The 19370-nt window shown below is 67.5% G+C and overlaps 1 protein-coding gene across 3 annotated transcripts; it reads right to left on the bottom strand.

Annotated features, from left to right (window-relative positions):
* Positions 1 to 460: 460 nt before the first annotated feature.
* Positions 461 to 19252, bottom strand: SNCB (synuclein beta). Of its 3 annotated transcripts, none has more exons than XM_077824445.1 (5): positions 19132 to 19252; positions 6703 to 6741; positions 6173 to 6291; positions 4706 to 4708; positions 461 to 490 (listed from the first exon to the last, which is right to left on the bottom strand). In XM_077824445.1, exons 1-5 carry the CDS (start codon positions 19250 to 19252, stop codon positions 461 to 463), a joined length of 312 nt encoding a protein of 103 aa, XP_077680571.1. The 3 variants fall into 3 exon arrangements, with proteins under 3 accessions (XP_077680571.1, XP_077680569.1, XP_077680570.1); XM_077824443.1 differs by lacking the exon at positions 4706 to 4708 and adding an exon at positions 1559 to 1636; XM_077824444.1 differs by lacking the exons at positions 4706 to 4708; positions 6703 to 6741 and adding an exon at positions 1559 to 1636.
* Positions 19253 to 19370: the final 118 nt, after the last annotated feature.

Raw genomic sequence — 19370 nt, 5'->3', positions numbered from 1 at the left:
AAGGGCATAAACGATCCAGCCGAATATCAAAAAAAGTTCCACGAAGACAGGAACAGACTCGGCGTGAGGCGCGTGCAAACGACTGTAGGGCAGCCCTGGGGGCGCGCGCCGCACCAGGGTCCCGGCGGCCAGGCCGCTCGGCTGCACTAAGCATGCGGGGGACGGACACGGGGCCGGCCGGGCTTATGGCACTGGGAGGGACGCAGGGCGACAAGCCGGGCCTCGGCCACCCAGACGGCTCCGGGCGGTTGGCCGACGAGTCCTCTGAGCACTGCAGGACACGATACAGCAACACGGCCTCCGGCGAGGCCCCTGGGAGCGGGGCTGCAGGAAGAACTTGTGACTTAACGGGGTGGAGGGTCCTCGCCATCGCCCCCTGTGCCGGCACCTGCCGGGGGGGGCACGAGGGGGTACTGTCATTATTGTGCTGCTGGTGGAGGTGGCAGGGTGGGCGCGGCCATTACGCCTCCGGCTCGTACTCCTGATAGTCCTGCAGAGAAGAGACCGTGCCTGGCGTGAGCCGGTGACTGGGCCGTGCCGGGGCACCCAGCTCGGCCTCACGCGGGCAGCAGCTCTGCAAGCTTGGGCCTGGCCAGGGGCTGCCCCAGGGCCCTTGCCCCCAGCGCAGGCGGGGGACCAGCTGCCCTGGCACCTCAGCAGCCACCACTGAGCAGGTCAGCAGAGACCCTGGGCGGGCCCCGACTGGTGCCCTGTCGGCCCCCGGAGCCGAGACCCGCCGGGCGCCGCGTGCTCTGACCACGCCCTGGCCCCGGAGTGGGCCCTGCTGTGAAGACATGAGACCAGCACCGGCCAGGCTGGGCAGTGCCTGCCACGGGGCTTTTCCTCAGGCCAGCGGGGCAAGGGACTGGGCCTGCCCCCTCGAGCGGCCTGAGGGCACGCGGGTGACATCTGTCCCAGCGCAGCCTGCTCCGACCTGGGGCTGTGACCAGGCTGGCGCCTTCCCCCTCCAACAGGGCAGGGTGTGGTGTGAGCTGGTGTCGCTGGGGCTGGGGGGGTCCCACTACGCTCAGCCGGGGTGTTACCCAGCTCACTGGGTGGGACAGTCCCACGGTGCAGAGGGGCTGCGGAACGGGGCCTATCTATACTAGCTCCCAGCCACAAAGAACTGCAGCCCCACTGGGCCCTGGCCCCCACAGCCTGCCCTGCCCAGGAGCTCCCAACGCTGCGAGGGGCGAGGGGCTTGGGGCTGGGCTCCCGTCCCTGCTCCGATGGGCCGCGTGGGAGAGAGTCCAGGGCAGGCCCGTGGCTGTGCCCAGTGCCCCAAGGTTCTGACCCCCTGGCCTGGCCCCTGGGTCAGGGCTGGGCCTGCAGAGGGGAGACCCACCAAAACGTGTCAGGGGAGGGGTCTGTGTACCCAGGGCCACACGCCGCCCAGGCCGAAGGGCTGAAGCTGCTGTGGAGTCCAGGGTGCGGGCACCAATGTGGGAGGGAGCGGGTCAGCGCTTTGTGGCTGGTGCCATGGGCCAGGCGAGCCCATCCCCTGGGCATCTGGGCTCCTGCTCTGCAGTGTCTCTCCCCCGTGCCCCTGCCCACGTACCTGGGGCGGCTCCTCGTAGTTCTCACCCTCGGGCTCTATCAGCGGCTCCTCCACGGCCTCCTGCCCGACCTCCTCAGGCTGCAGGGGAGAGGGGGGTGTCAGGGGCAGCTCCTGGGGTGCCCCACCGCTGGGCCCAGAGACGTGTGTTACTGGGCTTTGGCCAGTGCCCCTCACTCCCGACCCACAGCCCCCTGCCAGCCCTGCGGTGCCCCTCACTCCCGACCTGCAGCCCCCTGCCAGCCCTGCGGTGCCCCTCACTCCAGACCCGCAGCCCCCTGCCAGCCCTGCGGTGCCCCTCACTCCAGACCCGCAGCCCCCTGCCAGCGCCCCTCACTCCCGACCTGCAGCCCCCTGCTAGCCCTGCCGGTGCCCCTCGCTGCCGACCCGCAGCCCCTGTCAGCCCTGCCAGTGCCCCTCACTCCCGACCCACAGCCCCCTGCCAGCCCTGCGGTGCCCCTCACTCCAGACCCGCAGCCCCCTGCCAGCCCTGCGGTGCCCCTCACTCCAGACCCGCAGCCCCCTGCCAGCGCCCCTCACTCCCGACCTGCAGCCCCCTGCTAGCCCTGCCGGTGCCCCTCGCTGCCGACCCGCAGCCCCTGTCAGCCCTGCCAGTGCCCCTCACTCCCGACCCACAGCCCCCTGCCAGCCCTGCGGTGCCCCTCACTCCCGACCCGCAGCCCCCTGCCAGCCCTGCGGTGCCCCTCACTGCCGACCCGCAGCCCCTGTCAGCCCTGCCAGTGCCCCTCACTCCTGACCCGCAGCCCCCTGCCAGCCCTGTGGTGCCCCTCACTCCAGACCCGCAGCCCCCTGTCAGCCCTGCCAGTGCCCCTCACTCCCGACCTGCCAGCCCTGTGGTGCCCCTCCCAACCTGCAGCCCCCTGCCAGCCCTACCAGTGCCCCTCTCTCCCGACCCGCAGCCCCCTGTCAGCCCTGCCAGTGCCCCTCACTCCTGACCCGCAGCCCCCTGCCAGCACCCCTCACTCCCGACCTGCAGCCCCCTGCTAGCCGTGCCGGTGCCCCTCACTGCCGACCCGCAGCCCCCTGCCAGCACCCCTCACTCCTGACCCGCAGCCCACTGCCAGCCCTGCTGGTGCCCCTCACTCCCGACCCGCAGCCCCCTGCCAGTCCTGCGGTGCCCCTCACTCCCGACCCGCAGCCCCCTGCCAGCGCCCCTCACTCCCGACCTGCAGCCCCCTGCTAGCCCTGCCGGTGCCCCTCACTGCCGACCCGCAGCCCCGGCTATCCCACCCCAGGGCTCCCTCACTCCTGACTGGGCTCTGACTGACGCATGGTTACTAATGGATTTCCGGGGGCAGCAGGTGCATCTTGGTGCTGCTCAGTCTCTTTCTGGCTGGGGGGCTGCAGGCTTGGCCCCCCCTGGAGCTTGCAGGCGGCAGGCCACATGCCCGTGTGCTCCCTCCCTAGAGCTCCCGGCTTGGGGACGCCCGGTGCCAGGTACGTGCTGCCCCTCCCAGGGCGCAGCCGCTCCCTTTTGTGGAGGTGCCCAACCCCCTCTGCTGGCCTGGGCTTCCAGTTCGATTCCAGAGGGTGGATGGGCCCCAAAGCCCCAGCAAGTGTGGGGACCTGCCCCTCCTCCAGAGGACAGAGGGGTGGGGGGCAGCAGGGCTCTGGGGGCCAGGGGTGGGGGGGCAGAGGTGGGGGGGTGGCAGCACTATGGTTCTGGGAGGCAGAGGGGTGGGGGAGCAGCAGGGCTCTTGGGGGCAGGGGTGGGGGAAGCAGGGCTCTGGGGGGCAGGGGTGGGGGTGGGGGGGCACTAGGGCTCTGGGAGGCAGAGGGGTGGGGGAAGCAGGGCTCTTGGGGCAGGGGTGGGGGCCCCAGGGCTCTGGGGGGTGGGGGGGCACTAGGGCTCTGGGAAGCAGAGGGGTGGGGGAGCAGCAAGGCTCTTGGGGGCAGGGGTGGGGGCCCCAGGGCTCTGGGGGATAGGGGTGGGGGGAAGCAGGGCTCTTGGGGGCACCAGGGCTCTGGGGGATGGGGGGCAGAGGTGTGGGGGTGGGGTGGCACCAGGGATCTGGGGCCAGGGGTCAGTGGTGGGGGGCAGGAACACCCATGGGGGGTGCAGTTTAGGCCATTTGTTGCTCTCCTTTGTGCTGTATGTGGGCCCCAGGGCATTGTGGGTAATAAGCCACACCACTGGCCCAGCAGGGAGCCCATGGGCCAGCCCTGCCCCTGCCAGCCCCCCCATGCCCAGCCCCGTGCAACTGAGCGAAGGCACCGGCCCGGCCCCACTGGTCTCCGGGTCCCACAGCCCGGAGCTTGGCTGGTTGAGGGGGCGGCTGGGCCCTGCCTGCGGTGCTGCAAGGAATGGGGGGCAGAGGGGCTGGGGGCAGTGCTGGGCACCAGGCTCCTGGTGCTGACATGGGTTGTGGGGGGGGAGCCAGGATGGGCCATGCCCTCTGGGCCCCTGGGCTCCAGCCCTGGCTGGCTGCCCCATGCTGGCCTGTGTGATGGGTTTGGGCTCCTCGGCCAGGGGGCAGCACCCCTCACAGCCTGGTCCTGCTGACCCACAAGGGGTCCAGCTCCACCCGGTGGCTGGGTCTGTGCAGAGCCCCCTGCCTGCCCCCTCGGGCCCCATGGGCCCTGTGCTGGGGCTCGCTGCCCTGCCCCCAGGAGCGGCTCAGCCACGTCCTCCCCTGCCCTCCCCGCGGAGCTGCCCGCTGCCCTGGCCTCCTTGTTTCAGCTGTTGCTATTTTCGGATAAGCTGGAAGCGAACAGCTCATTGTGGCAACTCGGCTTGCGGAGGCTGCAGCTGTCGGGCACCTCACGGCTCGCACGGCTCCAGCAAGAGCAGCCATGGCAGTGCCCGTCCCTGCACGAGCACACACCCACGCACGGCCTTCACACGCACACGTCCATGCACGTCCCTGCACATGCATATGACGAAGTGGGACTGTTCTTAATGTTTCCTCTGAATCGTGTGGGGGTGCCTCAGTTTCCCCTAGGCAGTTCTTAAGTATCTAGGTGATGGGATGGGGGTGTATGATCGTTGCAGAGCCCTAGAGGGCAGGTGTGTGCAGGGGTCTGGACACAGACAATGGCCGACACCCTGTTTCCTGGCAACTGATGGCCTGGGCCCTTCCCCCTGCAAGGTGAGAGCTAAAGGGTTGGAGAACAAAGGAATCCGGTGACCTCCTGGCCCAGGAAAGGGACAAAGCCCAGAGGAGGAGGGGTTGGAGAGTCAGTTTGGGGCTGGCTGGAGACATGGAGTGAAGGGCAGATGGGGTTGTCTGGCTCACGGTCCCCCAAAATGCACCCGGCTGAGGGGTCCTGTTCTCTGCACCTACAAGCTCTGTGTTAGACCATGTTCCTGTCGTCTAATAAACCTTCCGTTTCACTGGCTGGCTGAGAGTCACGTCTGACTGTGGAGTTGGGGGGCAGGATCCCCTGGCTCCCCCAGGACCCCGCCTGGGCGGACTCGTTCTGGGAAGCGCACGGAGGGGCAGAGGATGCTGAATGCTCCGAGGTCAGACCCAGGAAGGTGGAAGCCGGGTGAGCTGTGTGTCCTGCAGACAGGCTGCTCACAGAAAGGCGACTGCCCCAGAGTCCTGCCTGGCTTCATGGGGAGCAGTTCCAGAGCATCGCCCGGGGACGCCGGGACAGTGCACACACCCACACACGGCCTTTACATGCACGCACACGTCCATACATGTCCCTGCATGTACACACCCTTCCAAACACACATGTCCATGTACACACATGCCCACATACATCCATGCATCCCCCTGTCTCCATCCGCCTGTGCACGCATCCCAGCGCATCCCTTCTCCACCGGCTGGGCACCACCCACGCACCCACTCAGCAATTCCCTGCCAGACAGCGGTGGTGCCATCCTGGCCTCCCACCCAGCCGCGACGGGGGAGTCACCCACTCAGCGAAGGGCCGCCTGCTTCTCTTGCTGCTCCCCAGCCGGCCAGGCCTCGCTCACCCCGCCCCGGCTGGGTTCAGCTGCAGGGGAAGCCAAACCAGCTGCACTGAGGGGCTCATTGTCTGCAGGCAGCTGGGCAGCCTGGCTGGAGCTCACGGGGGCTCAACCCGATTGGCAGTTGGACTTTCCACCTTCCAGAGGCTCGCCCCCCTGGCACAGACTGGGCCCTGCTGCACCTGGGGAACTCCCTGCCACAGGGCAAGCTGGCCCTTGACCTGTGCCAGGTCAGCTGCCCCCCACTGGGCTCCAGAGAGGGCATCTGGGCCTAGCGGGAAGGAGGCAGCGAGGAGCTCGGGGGAAGCTGGTGAGAACTGGCCAGAGCTGGGAGCCCCTGAGAAGCGGGAGGCTGGGGCAGGGCTCCCTGGAGAAGGGGAGACTCCTGTTTGGTCGGGGAGCTGGAGTGAGAGGGTGGATCCCCTGAGCAGGGGTGGGGAGGCAGAGGGGAATGGGAAACCGGCTTCGGGGCAATTACTGCAGCGGTGCCCGGGGTGTGTGTGTGTGTAACACCCCTGAGATGATGTTCGTTTTCATGGGCAGAAGACAGGGGAAACTGAGGCCTGAGGCAGGTGCAGTGGGCAGGGCCTGACAGCCACCCTGTGGACGTGGGTGCAGAACCCCACTGGTCCCCCTGCAGAGGCGGCAGCCCCCAGCTCGCTGCAGGGGACACTCACCTTCAGGTCAGTGGGGAACTCCTCCTTCTTGACCAGGCCGGTGGCAGCCGCGATGTTCCCGGCCCCCGAGATGACGGCTCCTCCCAGCTGGGATGCCTGCTCCTTGGTCTTTTCAGCCACTGGAAGAGGCAGGCGGAGCCGCGTTACAGCACCCAGCCTGGGGGTGGCGCCCCTCGGCTGCCAGGCAGGGCCCGGCTGGGGCTAGTACTTGGGGGGCCTGGCTCCCGGGCCTGTGCTCGCACTCCTAGCCCCAGCGAGCTTGAGGGGGTCAGGCACCTCCCCTCCACCCCTGTGTGTGCCTGGGGGGCAGACTCATCCCGCCCCCCACCAGGCTGGGGCCATGAGGCGGCCTGAGACCGTTCCTCCCAGCTGGGTTTCAAGCCCTGGCCCAGCAGCTCCCAAGCCCGTGTTCTGGCCCCCGTTACATAAGGGGCTTTGGGCCGGTGACGTCACAGCCGCCGATAAGCCTGAGCTCGTTAGTGCAGCCGCCCACGCGTGGCACTGGGCTGGGGGACTAGAGCAGCTGGTACCTGAGGTGACGCCTTGCACCACGCCCTGGGTTTTGCTTCCTAGAGAGAGCGAGAGAGAGGAGGGGGTTAGAGGGGCCGGTGCCAGGCGGGGCCGTCTGGGGCTGCCCGCGGAGGGACCGTGGTGTCCGTACGGGCATGTGGGGCAAAGCCCTGGCTGCAACTGCACAGCATAGGGGTCCACCGCACAGCCCTGCTGATGCCCTTCGCCCCGAGCCCGCACCCCCTGCGACCCCAGCCCACGGCTCCTTCAGCCCCACGGCACGGCAGCCTGGCACCACCTGGGACAGTGGGAGAGCACAAGGCGCAGCCGCCTGGCCCAGTCCCTCGCTGGTCCACGCTGGGCGCGCCAGGCTGGCTCACGCCAGCACCCCTCTGTGGTGGGCTGGGGGGGCTGGCTGCAGCTGGGGCAACCAGCCCTTGTACTGCCGCCCCCCCACCACACCCACCACCCCTCACCCCAGAGGCCCTGGTCTCTCCGCCGAGATGCTGGCATCTCCCTGGGGATACCCCATGGGGAGGCGCCAGGGCGGGGGCAGGTTGGGGGGTTCCTGGCTGTCCCAGGGGTGCCCTGCACACATGGTGTCCGCACCCTGCGGCAGGGGGCATGCGCTGAAAAGGGCTGACATTGCCAGGGAGGCAGCTGGGGTCTGGCCAGGACTCACCCCCCCGCTCTGGGGTGGAGGCTGCTGCTGCAAGGGGGAGCCGTGGGGGTGCAGGGGGTGCCCTGGCCTCTGGATACTGCTCACCCAGCTTCCTGCGCAGGCCAGCCCAGGGGGGACGATGGTTTGGGGGTCTGTCGCTAGGAGAATTGCCGTATCAGGCCTGCCCCTCTGTAGGGGTGACCCCAGCGGCTAGCAGGGGAGTGCCGAGGGCGGGGATCCAGGGAGCCCTTCCCACTCTGGGCTGAGGGCCGGGGGGTTCTGGAGCAATGGACGGATATTGGGGGGAAGGGGGGCAGGACAGATGCGTGGGGGAAAGGAACTGACCGGCCGGCCAAGGCCACAGAAGGCAGCCAGGGCTGAGCGACTCCATGAGGGAGAAGCTACCCAGCCTGTGGACATCTGCCAGGGCAGGGTCCCTGGCTGAGCCCCGCTGGCCCCCAGGGACCCCACGGGGCCTTTAGTGCCCGTGTTTTCGGGGAAGCCGTGCGCCCTGTGCACAGAGTGTGCGACGCCGTGCGGGCTAGGTGTTCCCCCGCGCGCCCTGTGCACGGAGCGTGCGAAACAGCTGAGTGCGAGAGAGCCAGAGGACTGTGGGAGACAGCGAGAGCCCGAGAAAGAGCTGCAGAAGCAGCGGCAGCATGAACTGGCGGTGGGGGAGCGGAGAGGCCTAGGGGACCTCCCAGGGGTGAGTGGGGATAGACCCCGGGGGGCCAGTTCCGCAGGGAACCTCGAGACTAAATTGCTGCCCCTGGTTAATGAGGGGGGGATGTGGATGCCACCTCACTGCCTTTGAGCAGGCTGGAGATTTGAACCAGGGGGACCCTGCGGAAAAGCCCCGGTGTCTAGCTCCCTTGCTGGGTCCCAAGGCCATAGACTCCATCAGCCAGATGGGTGGGGAGGTGGACAGGCTCCCACTCCTGACCCCAACCTATATGTCTGCGTGGAGTTTCCTGGGCTCAGGCCCCTCGGACCTCCAGTGGGAGCGGAAGGTGATGGTCAATGGGGAGACATTCCTGGGGTGGCGAGATCCTGGGACAGAGAGAACTGGTGTCAGGCCCTGGGTGGTGCAGCCTCAGACGCTGAGGGGCTGGGTGAGCTGGGTGAGGGTCCCAGGGACGAAGCCCCTCGACCTGCCTATGGCCCAAATCCCTGTGCAGACCCAGGAGGGGTGGGGCTGGCTGGCCGTTGGGGTTCTCCAGGACACCAGCTGCGAGACCCTGTTGTGGGGCAACTGTGTCTTTTTGGGACAGGATCCAGGCCCTGCTCCTGTAACTGCCAAGGGTTTGAATTTGAATCCAGGGAACCAACTGGGGGAGAGGGAAATGGTCAGTGAAAATGCAGATGACCTGGCTGGCAGCAGGGAGGAGCAGCTAGGCTCAGGCTACCTGCCTGCCTGGAACCAGACCCCTGTGGGTGGGTGGGACAGAGAGATGCTCCCCGCCCCCTCGCACACCGGAGAGGGGGCTCCCACTGGCTCTGAAGCTGTAAGGAGAGCAGAGAGCTCGCTGCCTACCCCACTGGGACAGCAAGGGCAGCGCTGAGCCAGGGGGGAGGTAAGACCCCAGCTGAGGGGGGGGACCCACAGGCAGGGCAGGTCGGCTACCAACCAGGTTTGCCTGGTCCAGAGGCGCTGCTGGGAAGTGATCCCACGGCAGGGAGGGAGCGACCAGGGACAGGGCTCAGCGGGGCTGTGACCCCAGGCCCAGCCCGCGAGAGGGAGCAGGTCCCACTCCCTCCCCCAGCAGCTGAATTCCAGACCGAGCTGCAGGAGGATCCCTCCTTGGAGGGGCTGAGGGGACTTGCTGGCCACAGGCTGCAAACCCCCGTGGGGAAGGCTGCAGGGACAGATTGCCGTGGGAGAAGGGGTTCCTGTACTGGGAAGGGGCTCCCCCAGGGGAAGTAGAACCGTGGGGGATCAGGAGGCCACTGGGGGTGCCCCAGAAGTATCACCGCAGGCTTTTGTACCTGGCCCACGATGTCCCTCTCTTGGGACACCAGGGGATCCAGGCCCCAGGAAGCCGTGATTGGCCTGGAGTCTGGGACACAGCCCGGCAGCACGGCAGGTCCTACGACCCTGGCCGGGGTGGTGGGAAGGCCGGGATAAGGGTGAAGTCCCCTTGAGACCCCTGCCCATCACAGGGGAACCTTTCCAGAAGGTGGCCATGGACATAGTGGGGCCCCTCAGCAAGGCAACCCAGGCAGGGAAGAAATACGTCCTGGTGGTGATGGATTTCACCACCCGCTACCCAGGGGCGGGGGCTCTGCCCTCCACCGAGGCAGACACCAGGGCAGACGCGCTGCTGACCATCTTCAGCAGAGGGGGGTCCCCAGCGGGGTCCTTACAGACCAGGGGTCCAATGTCCTGTCACCCGGCTCCAGGGCTGGTGGGAGAAATGGGGGGTCTGGCCCACCGGGGCCTCTGCAGGTGACCCTCCATCCCACGGGCTGGTGGAGAGAGTCTATGGGGCCCTGGGGATGATGCTGAGGGCTTTTATGAATCAGCATCCGCAGGACGGGGACAAGGACCTGCCCCACCTGCAGTACGGGGAAGTGCCCCAGGAATCCACCGGGTTCTTCCCTTTGAGCTGCTGTGTGGGAGGAGAGCGAGGGGACCCTGGATCTGGTAAGGGACAGTCGGAAGGAGAACGGGGAAGACCCCCTGGTGGATCTCTTCCCTGAGGTGGGGGCCAATTCTCCCATCAGGTGTCCCCCGTTCAGAGTCACTGGGAAAACAGCCCAGAGCCTGGAGAGAGAGGTCAAGGACATGCTGGCTTTAGGGGTGATCCATCTGTTCAGCAGCCCATGGGCCTCAGTCATGGGGCTGGTCCCCAAGAAAGACGGGTCGATCTGATTCTGTGGGGACTATCAGAAGCTTAATGCCATCACCGTGTCCGATGCCTATCCCAGGCCTAGGCCTGGGGAGATTCTAGACAAGCTGGGGGGGGCTCATTACCTCCCTACTATGGATCTCCCCAAAGGTGACTGGCAAGTTCCTGGTCCTGCCTTTTGACCTCGAGGGGGCGTCGGCCACCCTCCAGCGCCGGGTGGATCGGTTACTGAGAGGGTGGGAGAACCTGGCCCTGGTGTCCATTGATGACATCTGTGTCTTTAGCCAGATCTGGGAGGAACACGTGTCCCAGGTAAAGAGGGTGCTTGGGCTGCCCCAAGGAGGCAGAACTGATGGTAAAAGCTGGAAAGTGTAAGGTGGAGACAATCAGAGATTGGTCCGTTCCCCAGATCAAGAAACAGGGCCAGGCCTTTACCGGGATGGTGGGGTACGACCAGAGGGTTGTACCCCACTTGAGCTCCCCAGCTACCCCCATCACTGAGCTATGTAAGAAGGGGAAGCCAGACAAGGTGGTCTGGACTGAGCCGTGCCAGGGGGCTCTCTGTGCGCTGAAGGAGGCCCTAATCCAGGGCTCGGTAAATCTGGTAAACCTGGACAGTGCCAAGCCCTTTTCAGTGTTCACCGACGCCTCAGACGCAGGGCTGGGTGCGGTGCTGATGCAAGTCGATGCTAAGGGAGGGGAGACACCCCATCGGGTACCTGAACAAGAAGCTGCTGCGCCAGGAGTGGAATTACGTGGCCATAGAGAAGAAATGCCCACCTGTGGGGCAGGCCCTTAAGAAGCTGCAGCCGGATCTATGGGGCGGTGTTTTGCGGTGTCTACTGACCCCTCTGCCCCGACGTGGCTGCATCCAATGAAAGGGGCTGATGCCGAGCGGTGGGGGACAGAGACACATGGCCAGAGGGTGGCCAAGGTCAAGATGGGGGCTCCTAACCAAAAGAGCCCGAATCACAGTCCTCCAGTCTGGACCACTGGGAGAAGACCTGATCGCAGTTTGGGGGTTGTGGGGTGGCAAATGGGCACTGGCAGCATAAACCTTCCCACATGCGGCCTGCGAGTGCCATTGAGCACACCCGACCTAAGGGACGGTGTAACTCCCACCAAGGAATGGGAGAGATGCTGGGGCATCCATGGAAACGTTGGTGGCTTCAAACTTCCCCAGGTCACCGGCTAAAGTGACCCTGTTCAGTTTGGTCTCGAAAGGGGGAGAGATGTGACAAAGTAGGAATGCTCTTAATGTTCTTTCTGGATACTGTGAGTGCCTCAGTTTCCCCTATGCAGTTCTTAAGTATCTAGGTGGGGGGATCAGGGGGTGTGATCGTTGCAGAGCCCTAGAGGGCCAGTGTGATGATGTCGGCACAGAGAATGGTCAACACCCTGTCTCCTGGCAACTGATGGCCTGGGCCCCTCCTCTGCAAAGATGCCAACTGAAGGGGTTGGAGAACAAAGAGATCAGGCGGCCTCCTGGCCCAGGAAAGAGACAAAGGCCAGAGGAAGGGTGGGAGAGTTTCAGTTTGGAGCTGGCTGGGGAAATGGAGGGAGGCCCAGATGGGGCTCTAGCCTTCCTGCTCCACAAGATGGACCTGACTGAGGGGTCCTGTTTCCTGTACCTACAAGCTCTGTGTTAGATCATGGCCCTGTTATCTAATAAACCTTCTGTTTTACTGGCTGGCTGAGAGTCACGTCTGACTGCGGAGTTGGGGGGCAGGACCCTCTGGCTTCCCCAGGACCCCGCCTGAGCGGACTCGCTGTGGGAAGCACACGGGGGGGGGGGGGGGGCAGAGGAGGCTGAATGCTCCAGGGTCAGACCCAGGAAGGTGGAAGCCGGGTGAGCTGTGTGTCCTGCAGACAGGCTGCTCCCAGAGAGGAGACTTCCCCAGAGTCCTGCCTGGCTTCATGGGGAGCAGTTCCAGAGCATCGCCCGGGGACGCCGGGACACCAGCCCTGAGCTAGGAGCTAGGCAGCCAGGACCTGGGGGGCAGCTCAGGTGGGTGCTAGATCCATCTACACCCCAGGAGCCTAGGAACTCCCAGGTTGGGGCACTGGCCAGCAGTCTGAGTGGCTGGGAGGGGGCGTTGTGGGGAAGGGGAGCTGTGGGAGGGGGGTACTGTGGGGAAGGGGGTGCCATGGGGAAGGGGCGCCATGGGAGGGGGCACTGTGGGGAAGAGGGGACATCGTGGGGAAGGGGAGCTGTGGGAGGGGGGCGCCATGGTGCTGCTATTGGCGGGGGGCGGGCGGGGGCATTGCAAAGCCAGTGCTGGCGGACCCCAAAGCACCACCGCAGGACAGCGGCCCCTGGGCTGGGCTGGGGGCAGTTTCTGAGCAGAGATCAGCCCAGGCAGGCCCGGCCCCCGAGGTGCTGGAAGGCAGAGCCCAGGGACCAGGCTGTGATGCTCAGCCGGGGCTCCAGGGCACGACCCTGGGAGCATCCAGCCACGGCGTGAGACAGGCCCCGTACGGAGCAGACGGGCTTCCCAGGCGCCCGCCGTGGTGAAGCTGGAGCTGCAGGGGCAGGTTTGCCGTAAAACTGCCTCGGAGCCTGGGGCAAGGGGAGGAGCTTGAACAAGACTCAGACAGCGCCACCCTCCCGAGCCTGAGGAGACCAGACTCTGCCCAGCTGGACGCTTCCGGGATGCCTGCTGGTGCCTGCAGTGGGATTCTGCTCATGCCCAGCGCGAGGACAGTCCCACAGCACAAGGAGGGGCCAGCGCCGCACCCAGGAGGTGTGGTGCTGGCCTGGCAGAGGCTGCCCTGCAGTGGGAGGCAGCCAAACGTGGCATCTGTGGGAAGAGGACGCGAGGGAACGCAGGGTCCCCGCTGCCCTGGGTCCAAGGCTGGGTGGGGGCAGTTCTAACACAGCAGAGAGTCACTTACAACGTCTGACACCTGCACACGGACTCAGGCTGTCCTGACGTGACTGAACTGGGAGCAATCCCACGGGCATCGAGGGGCACCCGTCCTCACCCGCTGGGAATCCCAGCTCGCCCGCCAGGGTTAATAATGGATTCACGGGGCACGTCTGTGATAGATGGGGGCAAGCCCTGGCTTTGCCAGGTCACACGGGGTAGCAGAAACATCAGTGTGAAGAGCAAAGCGTTAGCACCCCCAGAGCTCGTTAGCATCTCCGGGGCAGAGACCCACGGACTGAGAGACCAGAACCTCAGTGCCAATGTCCAGCAGGATCCTTGAGCCAGAGACAACAAATGCTGGGGTAAGAGACAGAAGAGCTGAATGCCTGAGGCTGCCAAGAGCCTAAGGCCATAGCTGTGAAAGGGGAACTGCCCTGTGCAGTGCAATTCCAAGGCCCATGGCTCTGGGGGACCCTGCCAACCTGCCCCACGGGGACAGAAGGGCCCAAGCAGATACTCCTCAGCTGCTGGGGTGCCTATGGTGGGGAGAGAGATGGACCCCTGCAGTTGCCAAGGGGAGTGGCATGGGGCCGTGGTGCAGGGATGGAGGGTCTGGGGCTCCCAGTGCTTGCCCCATGGGTGCCCTGAGGGGCTGAGCTCCAGGCTGCCCCCTGCTGGGGCCAGCCCAGAGGAACTGCTCCTCGCCCCACTCCTGAATCCTCCAGGAGTGCACTGGACAGGAGACCCAAGCTGCCGTGATTGGCCACGCAGGTCACGTGGGACTGGTGCAGCCCCTGGTTGGGCATAAGGGATTCGCGGGAAGCAGGGATTGCCCCCGATGGCTGCCCCATGTGCCCCATTTCCTGCCCTGCCCCAGAGCTGTGGCTGGGACCCGTGGAGGTGGGAGAGGCCACAGGTTAACATCTCCCTTCCTTTCTGCTCCCCCAGCCCTGCCGGTGCCCCTCAGTCCCGACCTGCAGCCCCTGCTACACCAGCCCTGTGCCCCCTCCCTCACCCAGCGCTCCTCCCCACTCCCTACAGCACCCCCTGCTGGGAGCAGCCGGGAGCACCTCATCCAGCCAGCTCTCCTACCCCACGTAGGGGCACTCTCGCTGGGAGATGTGAGCAGAGGGATCTCGGTCTCCCTGGTGTGGGCTGTGGGGCAGCTGTTTGTTCCTCTCCCCTCCAGCTCGTCAGGACTAAATCAAGTCCCTCCCCAAAGTGACCTCCTCTGGGCCCCGCGCCATGCGCCTGCAGGGTCTCTGCCCAGCTTGAGGGGCAAGAGGTGCCAAGCTGTGGTGGGGCAGGCTTTCACAAGCTGAGCCCCCTGGGTGCGCGCTCAGCCCCCAGCCCCCCTGACAGCCCCTTGGCCTGCTGGGCATGAATCCCCATGAGCAGAGCCGGGGCAGGGGGCTGACTTGGGAATTAGACTGAGCTGCCAGGATCTGAGCCCACCCCTGGGGCAGGGGGGTGGGGGGAGCAGTACCAGAGCAGGACACCCCTGCGGCGGGGAGGGGGCTGGTCTGGGAGTGACTGGAAAGCAGCCCTGCCAGGGACTTCATGCTCCCCAGCCCAGGAGGCTTTGGCTGCCGGCTCCCCATCAGAGCAATGCCCCGCTCTGCACAGAGCGTGGGGGGCTGAGCCCTTAGCTCCTCATTCCCCCAGCCTGGCTCACCCCGACTCGAGCACTTAACAGCAGCGCCTCCCTCTGGGCCAGGCCAGGACTGGAGCCGCACCCAGCACGGCTGCCCCGCTCCCCACAGCGCCCCCTGCAGGGAGAGGCTCAGACCGCAGTAGCTGGGAGCACCCCCCCAGCGCCCCCCGCAGGGTCGTTCACTAACCGCGGGAGGATCTAGGGCGTGGGAGTTGGAGTCCCCTGCCCCTCGGCCGTTCAGTCCGCGTGTCCACCAAGCAGCTTTCCTGGCCCTCATCCCCCACGAGCCCCAGGGCCCTAACGGAGAGCTTCCCCCGTACAGCCTGGGCCGGCCAATCCACAGCAACGGGGCCAGGTCCGGAGCTGGGGCAGGCAAGGAGCAGCAGGCCCCAGGCACCCCGTCACGGCCCGATCCTCAGCACATGGGGAGCTGCTGCTTCCCGGCCGGCGGGGACAGGCCAGGGCAGCGAATGCGGGTACTGAGGAGCTCTGTGGGGCCCTGGGCACAGGGGGCTCTTGGCTCTGTGCCAGTCTGAGCGGCCTGAGCTTTGCAGGGGGGATGCGGGCACCAGCCAGCCAAGACAGAGCGCACCTCCTGCCTATGGCCTGGGCGCCAGCAAGCCCCCCTGCCAGTGCCCCCCAGGGCCCCAGGCCCATCAACCGCTGAGCTGCCCAGAGCACCTGGCAGCTGCCCCTGTCTCAGCGGGGGGAGCTCCAGGCACACACGTGGCCGAGACCTGGGCCTGGCATTTCACTGGGGGACCGGCAGGCTCCATGGGCCGCCCTTGGAGATGGGGGCAGCGGTGGGTGACGTTCCTGGGCCTGGGGCCCCCCGGCTCTGGCATCCTGTTCTTTGCCCAAGGGCTGAACCTCCCCCGCCCAGCTCCAGTGCCTGGGCTCCGCCTGGCCTGCTGCTCCCAGCGGCTGGCAGGGCGGGGAGCCCCCGGCACCCCCAGGGCTGGATGCAGGCACTGGGCCTGCCCCTGCCCCGGAGCTGTGGGCAGAGCCTCACCTACCTGCCCCATCCATTGCCCCAGGCTGCTGCCAGCCTGCACCCCTCCACTGGGCTCTGCGCACCCACAGCTGGGGTGGTGCCCAGCCCTGGCTCTGCCAAGCCCCCACACCCTTACCCGCGCACAGCCCGCCCACCCTTACCTGCGCACAGCGCCCCCCGCAGCCTTACCCATGTACAGCACCCCCCCACACCCTTACCCGCACACAGCCCGCCCACCCTTACCTGCGCACAGCGCCCCCCGCAGCCTTACCCATGTACAGCGCCCCCCGCAGCCTTACCCATGTACAGCCCCCCCACCCTTACCCGCGCACAGCCCCCCCACACTTACCCGTGCACAGCGCCCCCCGCAGCCTTACCCGCGCACAGCGCCCCCCGCAGCCTTACCCGCGCACAGCGCCCCCCGCAGCCTTACCCATGTACAGCACCCCCCCACCCTTACCCGCGCACAGCGCCCCCCGCAGCCTTACCCATGTACAGCGCCCCCCCCACCCTTACCCGCGCACAGCGCCCCCCACAGCCTTACCCGCGCACAGCGCCCCCCGCAGCCTTACCCATGTACAGCCCCCCCACCCTTACCCGCGCACAGCGCCCCCCGCAGCCTTACCCGCGCACAGCGCCCCCCGCAGCCTTACCCATGTACAGCACCCCCCCCACCCTTACCCGCGCACAGCCCCCCCACCCTTACCCGCGCACAGCGCCCCCCGCAGCCTTACCCGCACACAGCCCCCCCACCCTTACCTGCACACAGCCCCCCCCACCCTTACCTGCGCACAGCGCCCCCCGCAGCCTTACCCATGTACAGCGCCCCCCGCAGCCTTACCCACGCACAGCGCCCCCCGCAGCCTTACCCATGTACAGCGCCCCCCGCAGCCTTACCCGCGCACAGCCCCCCCCACACCCTTACCCGCGCACAGCGCCCCCCGCAGCCTTACCCATGTACAGCGCCCCCCGCAGCCTTACCCATGTACAGCCCCCCCACCCTTACCCGCGCACAGCGCCCCCCGCAGCCTTACCCGCACACAGCCCCCCCACCCTTACCCGCACACAGCGCCCCCCGCAGCCTTACCCATGTACAGCACCCCCCCACACCCTTACCCGCGCACAGCGCCCCCCGCAGCCTTACCCATGTACAGCGCCCCCCACCCTTACCCGCGCACAGCGCCCCCCGCAGCCTTACCCGCGCACAGCCCCCCCACCCTTACCCGCACACAGCGCCCCCCACCCTTACCCGCGCACAGTGCCCCCCGCAGCCTTACCCGCGCACAGCCCCCCCACCCTTACCCGCGCACAGCGCCCCCCGCAGCCTTACCCGCGCACAGCCCCCCCACCCTTACCCGCACACAGCGCCCCCCACCCTTACCCGCGCACAGTGCCCCCCGCAGCCTTACCCATGTACAGCCCCCCCACCCTTACCCGCGCACAGCGCCCCCCGCAGCCTTACCCGCGCACAGCGCCCCCCCACCCTTACCCGCACACAGCGCCCCCCGCAGCCTTACCCATGTACAGCACCCCCCCACCCTTACCCATGTACAGCGCCCCCCGCAGCCTTACCCATGTACAGCGCCCCCCGCAGCCTTACCCGCGCACAGCCCCCCCCACACCCTTACCCGCGCACAGCGCCCCCCGCAGCCTTACCCATGTACAGCGCCCCCCGCAGCCTTACCCATGTACAGCCCCCCCACCCTTACCCGCGCACAGCGCCCCCCGCAGCCTTACCCGCACACAGCCCCCCCACCCTTACCCGCACACAGCGCCCCCCGCAGCCTTACCCATGTACAGCACCCCCCCACACCCTTACCCGCGCACAGCGCCCCCCGCAGCCTTACCCATGTACAGCGCCCCCCACCCTTACCCGCGCACAGCGCCCCCCGCAGCCTTACCCGCGCACAGCCCCCCCACCCTTACCCGCACACAGCGCCCCCCACCCTTACCCGCGCACAGTGCCCCCCGCAGCCTTACCCGCGCACAGCGCCCCCCGCAGCCTTACCCGCGCACAGCCCCCCCACCCTTACCCGCACACAGCGCCCCCCACCCTTACCCGCGCACAGTGCCCCCCGCAGCCTTACCCATGTACAGCCCCCCCACCCTTACCCGCGCACAGCGCCCCCCGCAGCCTTACCCGCGCACAGCGCCCCCCCACCCTTACCCGCACACAGCGCCCCCCGCAGCCTTACCCATGTACAGCACCCCCCCACCCTTACCCATGTACAGCGCCCCCCGCAGCCTTACCCATGTACAGCACCCCCCCCACCCTTACCTGCGCACAGCGCCCCCCGCAGCCTTACCCGCGCACAGCCCCCCCACCCTTACCCGCGCACAGCGCCCCGCAGCCTTACCCATGTACAGCACCCCCCCACACCCTTATCCGCGCACAGTGCCCCCCGCAGCCTTACCCGCGCACAGCGCCCCCCACACCCTTACCCATGTACAGCGCCCCCTGCAGCCTTACCCATGTACAGCACCCCCCCCACCCTTACCTGCGCACAGCGCCCCCCGCAGCCTTACCCGCACACAGCCCCCCACACCCTTACCTGCGCACAGCGCCCCCCGCAGCCTTACCCATGTACAGCACCCCCCCCACCCTTACCCGCGCACAGCGCCCCCCGCAGCCTTACCCGCACACAGCCCCCCCACCCTTACCTGCGCACAGCGCCCCCCGCAGCCTTACCCGCACACAGCCCCCCACACCCTTACCTGCGCACAGCGCCCCCCGCAGCCTTACCCATGTACAGCGCCCCCCGCAGCCTTACCCGCGCACAGCGCCCCCCGCAGCCTTACCCGCACACAGCCCCCCCACCCTTACCTGCGCACAGCGCCCCCCGCAGCCTTACCCGCACACAGCCCCCCCACCCTTACCCGCACACAGTGCCCCCCGCAGCCTTACCCATGTACAGCGCCCCCCGCAGCCTTACCCATGTACAGCACCCCCCACACCCGCGCACAGCGCCCCCCGCAGCCTTAGCCATGTACAGCGCCCCCTGCAGCCTTACCTGCGCACAGCGCCCCCCCACCCTTACCCGCACACAGCGCCCCCCGCAGCCTTAGCCATGTACAGCACCCCCCCCACCCTTACCCGCGCACAGCGCCCCCCGCAGCCTTACCCATGTACAGCACCCCCCACACCCTTACCCGCACACAGCCCCCCCACACCCTTACCCATGTACAGCACCCCCCCCACCCTTACCCGCGCACAGCGCCCCCCCCCACCCTTACCCATGTACAGCCCCCCACACCCTTACCCGCGCACAGCCCCCCCACACCCTTACCCACGCACAGCGCCCCCCCCTTACCCGCGCACAGCGCCCCCCGCAGCCTTACCCATGTACAGCACCCCCCGCAGCCTTACCCGCGCACAGCCCCCCCCACCCTTACCCGCGCACAGCGCCCCCCGCAGCCTTACCCATGTACAGCACCCCCTCCTTGGTCTTCTCCGCAGCCTCCGCCACCCCCTGCTTGGTCTTCTCCGCCGCAGCCACCACCCCCTCCTTGGCCTTGGACAAGCCCTTCATGAACGCGTCCATGGCGGCGGCTCTGCACGGAGAGAGACCCGCAAGATGGCTCCGGGAGCCGGACCGCTGCCCGCGGTGCCCACAACCCCCCCGTGCCATGGCAACCCGGGCACAGCTGTACCCCCACCCC

The sequence above is a fragment of the Eretmochelys imbricata genome, chromosome 8 (assembly GCF_965152235.1).
Source record: "Eretmochelys imbricata isolate rEreImb1 chromosome 8, rEreImb1.hap1, whole genome shotgun sequence".
NCBI classification, from domain to species: domain Eukaryota; kingdom Metazoa; phylum Chordata; order Testudines; family Cheloniidae; genus Eretmochelys; species Eretmochelys imbricata.
The sequence above is the reverse complement of the archived record's forward strand: the minus strand, read 5'-3'. Positions and strand labels throughout refer to the sequence as shown.